General features: G+C 38.6%; 1 protein-coding gene across 1 annotated transcript; it reads left to right on the forward strand.

Moving 5' to 3' along the window:
• The first annotated feature begins 2,215 nt into the window (after window positions 1-2,215).
• LOC102007857 (gamma-crystallin A) lies at window positions 2,216-4,950 on the forward strand. The gene is made up of 3 exons (XM_005396969.2): window positions 2,216-2,395; window positions 2,497-2,739; window positions 4,678-4,950. The coding sequence occupies exons 1-3, from the start codon at window positions 2,387-2,389 to the stop codon at window positions 4,948-4,950; spliced, it is 525 nt and encodes a 174-aa protein (XP_005397026.1). The 5' UTR covers window positions 2,216-2,386.
• Window positions 4,951-9,387: the final 4,437 nt, after the last annotated feature.

Genomic DNA, 9,387 nt, shown 5'->3' on the forward strand with positions numbered 1-9,387 from the left:
TAGCTGCAAGCTTTCTCTCTGTAGAATGTGATTATTAAGAAAAGAAAATTTTCTACTCTTTCAGTGGCTTTTCAAATGCTGACTAGGCACTTGGCTTATCCTGTCAGTGTTTGTAATAACAACTTGATCAAATGAATGTCAGGAGGGCTCACACCATTCTTCAGGCCTGCCATCTTTCTGTAGAACATTTTCCTTAGTTTATGCAAGAACATGTGGGTTTACTGACCTCTGCTGAAAATGGTGATGGAAGGATGTGGCTGGGGAGACCAATGCAGTGTTTTGCACACAGGTACCCAAGATTTACTAGGACACTTGCAGCCTTAGGAGGGAGACAAAAAGGAGATTGGTGACCAGTAGTCCCTGCCAGGGGTACAGCTGCCTAGGGTTTGTCCAGTTTTCTTTTTGTCTAGCTCTGTTATTATGAGAAAATAGTTTTTCTTTGTGGCCCTTGTTGTCTCTTTTTTTCTTACAGTCTACACATTTGCTGTAAGCACTGCCTAAGGATTTCACAAATAGCATTGTGAATATGTCACTTGCTATAGTTGGGTATCCTTTTGGAGACCCTCCAAGGGTCTGAGGTATAAAAGTTTTTTATTTCATCTTCCTACACACACATGGCCTGGGATGACCAAATAAATCTGAGTTTTGTATGGACGTCTATCTCTGCACATCTAAGGAGTGCTTCCAAATTAATAGGTTAGCAGCAATAGAGAAAGCTCTTCAGGCAGACACCTTGGCTCAATGGCACAGTGACACCTGAGTGAGGGAAAACACAGGCAAATCATAACACTAATTTTAAAAACAAAAAGCAACTCTCAAAGAAGGGTGCTGCCTGGAGGAAAATGGAAGAATCTTGTGTATTTTCCTGCTGTCTGAGTGTCTCAGATTCTTGTAGTGCTCTTTATTTTTAGCCCATGGAGTAATGTTTAATCTCAGGACAACGTATCTAATTCCAAAAATGCTTTTCACCATTAGCACTAAGTCATACATTTAAAATTCATTTTAGCATCTTCCTTTTTTTCAAACAAGGGTAAATTTCCTTCAAAGACTGTATGGTAAATAAACAGATACCTTTTTCAATGAACTCTCAAGCAGTTTACAATAAAACGTGTAATACTTAGGAACACCACTATTTAAGACAGCAATGTATTCTTTTTAGCTTTTACCTGTTGTAATTCACTAGAGTTTCCAAAACTTCCACACATTGTGCTTTTCATGTCAAATTTTTATTAAAAAAAAGCTTCGCTATTTTTTAAATTACTATCTTTAAGGCACTTGTCCCAGTTACAAATGAAATTTCATTTTACATCTATAATTAGAAGCAACATTTACAATGGGACTGTACAAATTTACATCAAAATAAAGAACATGAATTCATTGTTTCATAAAATATTTACTGAATCTTTAAAGAAAGTAAAAGTCGGGGCTGGGGATTTAGCTCAGTGGCAAAGTGCCTGCTTGGCAAGCGCAAGGTCATGAGTTCAGTTCCTGGTACCGGAGAAAAACCAAAAACCAAAAAAAAAAAAAAAGAAAGAAAGTAAAAGTCACAGCAATATAAGCACAAGTGATGATTTAATGAGTATAAGCAAGACAAACAATAGATCTGTGCTTCTTTTGCAGATTGGAGCAGTGAAACGCTTAGCTACAGTTCCCCATACAAACTTGAAACAATATTCATATAGAATAAACACCCTTACAAATAAAACTGATTTTACTATTTGTCACCACACAGAATAATAACATATAATAGAAAGGGCAGGAAACAGCAGCAAAACTAAGACACAAAAACCACGTTAGTACCTTAATCTTGCCATTCATTGATAACCAGGACTGACATTTTAGTGTTTACACGGATTTTTACCTTTAACGTGCAAGTTTTTAAAAATCAAAGTCATAATGTACTGATGTCGAAATGCAGTATCTTTCAAGTAGAGGATTTTTCGATTGAGATTTTTGTTTCCCACTTTTACCTCAAGTCCTTCTGGAACTCATATGACTCTCATGAGCTCCCTCAGACGGAACCACCAACCTCCATCTCAGCAGTTTCTATAGGCAAACATTGCAAAATGCTGGGCATGTAATGTATTTCTAGAGAGCTGCATAGGATGAGAAGTGCGTCCTTTGTCTCCAAGGTCATAATGGCTCTGCTGACTTGAATTCCTTTCACTGGAACTAGTGAGGACAACTCGAAAATGCCAGAGAGAATGAGAGCCCCCTGCCCCATGATCCCAAATGAAAAAAAGAGAGAACACAGAAATCCCCTTACGCATTGCCCCCAGCTCCCTTTTGTGTTGTTCCTGCCAGCACAGCAGCCGCCCTGCTATATATATCAGCTGCCACTCTTGTCCCCATCGCACTGGACACTGATCATTCGCTCTCAACAACCATGGGGAAGGTGAGCCAGTGGAGGTGCCACACCATGTCTGCCAAGAGTCTGCTCTGTGGGGGCATGTACCTTCCAGCTGACCATCTCTGTCACCTTCTTTTCCACTGCAGATCACCTTCTACGAGGACCGGGGCTTCCAGGGCCGCTGCTACGAATGCAGCACCGACTGCCCCAACCTGCAGACCTACTTCAGCCGCTGCAACTCCATCCGCGTGGACAGCGGCTGCTGGATGCTCTATGAGCGCCCCAACTACCAAGGCTACCAGTACTTCCTGCGGCGCGGCGACTACCCCGACTACCAGCAGTGGATGGGCTTCAGCGACTCCATCCGCTCCTGCCGCGTCATTCCTTATGTGAGTCCCGCTTCAACTTGACTGATGCGCCGCCAGAGCATCAGTGATCAGTGGTCGTCAGTGTCTATTTGCAAGTTTTCCCCTCTAATGTTCTCAGCAAGGATAGGCACACAGTAAGGATGGCAAAGCCTCTATTTTTCTTACACACATCAATATTGTTTTAGGGCACAAGAACTCATGAACTCTAACCTTCAAAATTAAACCTGGCTGAAAGTGGTAGGGCCTTCGGCCATAAAAAGAAGAATATTCTGTCTTGTGCAATGATGTGGATGAATCTAGAGAGCATTATGTTAAGTGAAATAAGCCAGGCTCAGAAAGATAAATACCATATGATCTCACTCAGGTGGAATCTAAAACTGATGCTCTTATAGGAATAGAGGCTAGAACAGTGCCTAGGAGAGGCTGGGGCAGTTGGGAAAGGGAGAGTGGTTTGGGTAGATGTTGTTCAAAGGCCTATAATCATAGTTAGGTGGAGTAAGTTCAGAGATCTACTGGATGGCACAATGTCCACAGTTAATGATTATATGTTATATCCTTTACAAATGCTAAGATTGGATGTTAAGTTCTCTCATGACAGAAATGATAACTATATAAGGTGATGCATATATTAATTAGCTAGATTTAGATGTTCTATAATGCATATACTTGTATAAGTATATACTGTATATATAATAGATATGTATGCTATATACTTAAAAATGTATACATACACAAATCTGTCTGTCAATTTAAAAATAGATAAATTTGAAAACTAAATAAGTTAAATAACTTGGTGGAATGTAGGCAGTTTGTAATTTCTACATCAAACCTGTCTTTTTCAGTAAAGAAAAAAAGTCTATTTAGATAACTTTTCTTTCTTTCTTTCTTTCTTTCTTTCTTTCTTTCTTTCTTTCTTTCTTTCTTTCTTTCTTTCTTTTGTTTTTTTGTTTCGTCTTTTTGAGACAGGGTTTCACTATGCAGTTCAGGCTTGTCCTATAAACTCACTTTGTAGCCCAGGCTGGCCTCTAACTCACAGTAATCCTCCTGCCTCTGCTTCTCAAGTGCTGGGATTACAGGTGTGAGCCACCACACCCAACTATTTAGATAATTTTTAATGATAAAAAATTAACAGGCTGTAGAAGAGCAGTTTAGGTAGAATGTATTCTGGCTACACTGATTTTTTTTTCACTACACTCTATAACACACTGATGTAGAACCTGAGCAATGTGTCTCAGCTTGTGTAGTTTTATATTTTCCAAGAGGAATTACCAACTGTTCTCTTATTAGGGGCAGGGACAGGGAATTGATTAGGATCTCCTGGGCCATGGTCTCCACCAAAATATTGCTTCATGTTTTTCATTCCCATGAAGACCATATTTATGCTTTCTGGAGGCACCAAATTATGTGCTGTGGCAAGAAGATTCAAAACCGATATCAAATTGAGGCTAAAAAAACGTACAGATACACAAAGAGTTACATGTAAGACAGACATTTCTTTGGGGGCCAGAAACTCAAATGGTTCAAAGATTTGCCAAAATGTCACTTGGAAAGCTATGTGGACTCAGCACACTTGAATCGCTGTGCATCCTAAGTGCAAAAAAGTGACTTTCAAGCAAGCTGCATAGAGTTCGGTTCCATGGAGTGATCATGGAGTTAAAATCTTCTCCGCAAGCTCAGTAGACACAGTTGTGACAGGTGGCTGCTTGCAAAGGAAACACTTTTATTCCCTCTATTTTCAAAGTTAGTTTCCTCCACAAAGTCTCCAGTTCACTGGTCATGTTAGTTTTATTGTGATACTCTTCCTTATTTGTTAGAATGACAACGTTAGGAGTGAGATTAGAAACATTAGCAGAAGGCTCTGAAAATCACGCTTCACGGTGATGCGGGCTGGCTGTCACTTTCGTTGACACTGAACATGCATATCACTTTTCTTTCTCCTTTTGTTTGTTGTCGCAACAGACCAGCTCTCACAGGATAAGGCTGTATGAGCGAGATGACTACCGGGGCCTTGTGTCGGAGCTCACCGAAGACTGTTCCTGCATCCACGATCGCTTCCGTCTCAATGAGATCTACTCACTCCACGTGCTGGAGGGCTGCTGGATCCTCTACGAGCTGCCCAACTACAGGGGCCGGCAGTACCTGCTGAGGCCAGGGGACTACAGGCGGTACCATGACTGGGGGGCCATGGATGCCAAAGTCGGCTCTCTGAGACGGGTCATTGATGCGTACTAAGTGGTGCCTTTCTTGTTATGATCCATATGGAGACGCAATAAAATAAAAATTGTGTTGCTGGCACTAAGTGGCTCTTGCTTATCTTTAAGTCCAAACTGACTTCTAATATAAAGTGGTGACTCTGGACAATTTACCTGTCCCTAAATGCTATCTTGAATGTCCATTTACCTTTCTGTTAGTCAGATAACAATAGGTGTGGAATATCTCCTCCTGTGGTGAAAAGGAAGGTAGATTGGTGCTGCCTTCCAGGACCTACAATCTGAAGGCAGATGAACTGGACAGCTATTAGAACTCATAGAGAGGAGAAAATAAGGAATCCACTCTGGCTGGGATCCCAGAAGGTAACGACTTGCTGGAAGGCTAGGAAAGCTGATGTCTCAGATAAGATTAGTCAAGAAAAGGTGCATGGCTGGAGGTTTAGCTCAGTGGTGCAGTGTCTGCCTGGCAAGTGTGAGGTCCTGAGTTTGACCCCTGTTGCCTCCCCCCACCCCCTTAAAAAAAGAAAAGATGCATGATGAGAGGGTTTTAGGTAGAATTTTCTAAAGTACAGAGAGTCAAGCCTGCTTGATTAGATCATCATCATCAGGAGAAACACTAATCATGATTAGACAGCTTCATATCTTGTCTCTGTTCCTTACTGGTAAAGGGAAGAACCCAAGTCAGTTTTCTTGGGATTCTTCCAGTTTTAGCACTAAAAGTCTTTCACTCCAGAAAGTCTCGCAATTATATGACAACCAAGATGATTGGTAAGCTTACTTTTCAGCTTATTTCTCTGAGCAAGTACATCTTATCGTCTATCTACCTAAATTACCTTATTGAAAACTACAAGTGATAATAAACTCCTGCCTCACTAGGGATGATGATGATGAAAAGATGGGAGAAGACTGTGAACAAACTTTGTTGCCTTCAAATTATTCTACAAGCATAAGAAATTAATACATCTTCAGTGTCCCCTCAAATTCAATATCACAATCACTATAATCATCTTTATTTAGACTCCAATATGAATTCTTATTCACTCAGTTATGAAAGAGTCAGTTATAGAGAGTAGATTTACTCTCCCAGAATGTTAGTTTCTTTTCCAAATATATATAATCAAATATGATGCCTCTTTGCTGTAGAAGCTGATAAGCTGATTCTAAAAACCATATATAACCAAGAATAGCCAAAAAATCTTGAGAAAAGATTAAAGAGTAGGAGAATTCATATTGCTAGTTTCAAAATTTACCATAAAACTATACTCAAAACAGTGTGGTATTAGCATAACTATAAACTATAGATAAATGGAATAGAATTTATAATGCAGAAGTAAACCTATGCATCTAGGTTCAACCAAGTTTTTTTTTTTTTTTTTTTTTTTTTTTTGGTACAGGGAATCAAACTCAGGACCTTGCACTTACCAGGCAGGGGCTATACTGCTGAGCTATATCCCCAGCCTTCAACCAAGTTTTGACCAAGATATTAAGACCATTCATGGGGAAAGAATATTATTTTCAATAAATGGTACAGAGACAACTGGTATCCACATGCAAAAGACGAAGTTAGAACCTCTAATTCACACCATATATAGAAGTACATACTCAAAATAGAGTAAAAACCTGAATGTGAACTCAAATTATAAAATTCTCAGAAGAAAAATGTATCTTTGTGACCTTTAACCAAGTAATGATTTCTTAAGTTTCATACCAAAAATACAGGAAACAAAAGAGGAAAAAATAAATTGAACTTAATCAAAATGAAAAACTTTCATGGGCCAAAAGACACTACAGGAAAGTGAAAAGGCAGCTCACACAATGGGACAAATATTTACAAATCATGTATCTGATCAGATGTTAGAATCTAGACTATAAAAAGAACAACTCAATAACAAAAATGATCCAACTAAAAATTTGCCCAAGGATTGGAATATACATTTTTCCAAAGAAGATACACAAAAAACAAATAAATTAAAGGATGCTCAATATCATTAGTCATTAGGAAAATTCATATCAAAATCATATCACTAAATGTCCACTAAAGTGGTCATCATAATATTTTAAACCCCCAAATAAAATAACAGTGTTGGTGGGAATTTGGGAAAATTAGAGCCTTCATAAATTATTGGTGGGAATAGAAAGTAGTACTCTCTGTGGAAAATAATTTGGCATTTCTCTGAAAAGTTAAGCATAGAGTTATCTACAACTCACAAATTCCACTTATAGACATGCAGTCAAAGGAACTGAAAATAGATATTCAAACAAAAACTTACACATAAATCTTCACAGCAGCACTATTTACCATAGCTGAAAAGGTGAAAACAACCCAAATATCCAAATGTCAATAAATTATTAGATAAGCAAAATGTGACCTATTCATACAATAGAACATTCTTTGATCATAAAAAGAAATAAGGCACTGATACATGCTACAACATGGTGAACCTTGAAAACAGGCTAAATTAAAGACACCGTTACACAAGACTATATTTTATGTGTTTCTATTTATGTGAAATACCAAGAACAGGCAAAGTTGTAGAGATAGTAAGCAGGTTATTGGCTGCTTAGGGCCAGAAGGATATATGGATATGGGAGTGATTGCTAGAGTACAGAGTTTCTCACTATGGAAATAAGTATGTTCTATATTGTGGTGATGGTTGAACATACACACTAGAACCACTTTATTATACACTTTAAGTGGGTGAAAGTGGTTTAAACATCACTATATAATAAAATTATTTTAAAACAATATTCTTTTCTGTTGAAGAAACATATGGTACAAACTGTAAATAGAAAATACACATACTATCAAAACATCATGACTTTAAGTAATACCTAAAATGCAGGGAACTTTATAGTTTCACCACTGGCTTGGCTAAATCATTGTATGTTGTCCTCTAGCTGGGTGACTAATGACATATGAGTTCTATTACAGCAAAAAAGGAAAAACTGGGTGACATGTATTACTGGAAACAATTTTGTTAATTTGAAGTTCTATTTTAATCTGGGTAAACTGAAAGATTTAAAAAGTCATATTTTATCTAATAAGGTTTAGTATGCTGCCAGTTTCCTCCTCTGCACAATGAGGACTATGGGCCAGGTGAGCTCTGTGTTTCCTTCCAGCTCTGACACCTGAAGGCTCTCCTAAATTTCAAGGGGGAGTATGTCAGTGGTTCAGTGCAGGTTTTGACTTGGTTTCTGGCTTGACTAACCTATGTGATGTCTGATATAAGCAAGTTATTTTTTTCTACTCAGTTGCAGTTTTTCACTTTCATGTTTCCATGAAAAGCAATGAAATACTTTATGTAAATGCTACTAGAGTAGAGGCTCAATACACAAATCATCACCCCTTGAGTTTTTACTATGATTGTGCTATACACATACATGTACCAAGGACTGGCTACAGAGAAAAGAGCAGAGAACTTGTTCCAGACAGAAATCTGGACACCAAAGAGGCTCTAGAGATGCCATTGAGAATGATGACTAAAGCTTCCAGTTCCGTTATTTCTGTGTCATGCTTTTGCAGACAGACACGTCTCACAATTGGCACCCCAACAGCACAGTGCCACAGAAAGCGGTATAGCTGATCTCATGCCTGCCTTTAAAACATGTACAACAAGCGCATTCTGAAGCTTTTAGAATTAGACATCCTTATTCTACAAGGAGGTTACAAAGGACAAGGCCAGAGGAAATGAACTAGTTTCTAGAAATTTTTTCAAACTCAGGGGACTGTGAACATCCCAAGTATCCTTTTGACAGTCACCTATTATGGCTATCACACAAATAAGTAAACCTAAAATTATGGAGCACTTTATAGTCAGTTAAATGCTAAGATCTTAGAGCAAGACTGAAGATCAATGGATCCACTAGAATTTACTAGAACTCTTGTTAGAGCCAATGATTCTCAGGGTTAGTAAGGACAGTGCATCTACTATGAGAAGTGTATAATTTAGGAAGATATAAGATATGCACATCTGAAAAGTTAGTATCTAAAACAAGCTGTTGGTATTTGAGAGGCAATTAGCCTAGGCCTTGGGGGCAAACAGCTGAGTTCAAACCCTAGTTCCTCCAATCACTAGTTATGTGTACCTTGCTGGATTTGTTTAGTCTCTTCAATAGGTAATAAAGTCAAGCATAAGGACCATGACCATGTTACACTTTTCCATCCTCTGTAATTACTTATTGTGCTTGCTTTGGGAGCATATACACCAAAATTGTAATTACTTACTAAGTAGATAAATATACCCCTGGATAAATGAAAAAGAACTAAAACACTGATGTTGCCTGCTATGGTTTATGTCTAGATGTTCCCCCAAAGCCTCACACAGTCATGGGGGGGCAGGCTTTTCAGAGGTGGCTGAATGTAGAGTTTGTGATTGATTCATGGTCCAATGTGTGAGTGCTCCACCTGCTCTAGAGCAGATAGCCTGCATACAATATAAGGGACAGAAAGAGGCTTGTT

Source organism: Chinchilla lanigera, unplaced genomic scaffold, assembly GCF_000276665.1.
Source record: "Chinchilla lanigera isolate Chin_1 unplaced genomic scaffold, ChiLan1.0 scaffold00056, whole genome shotgun sequence".
Taxonomy (NCBI): domain Eukaryota; kingdom Metazoa; phylum Chordata; class Mammalia; order Rodentia; family Chinchillidae; genus Chinchilla; species Chinchilla lanigera.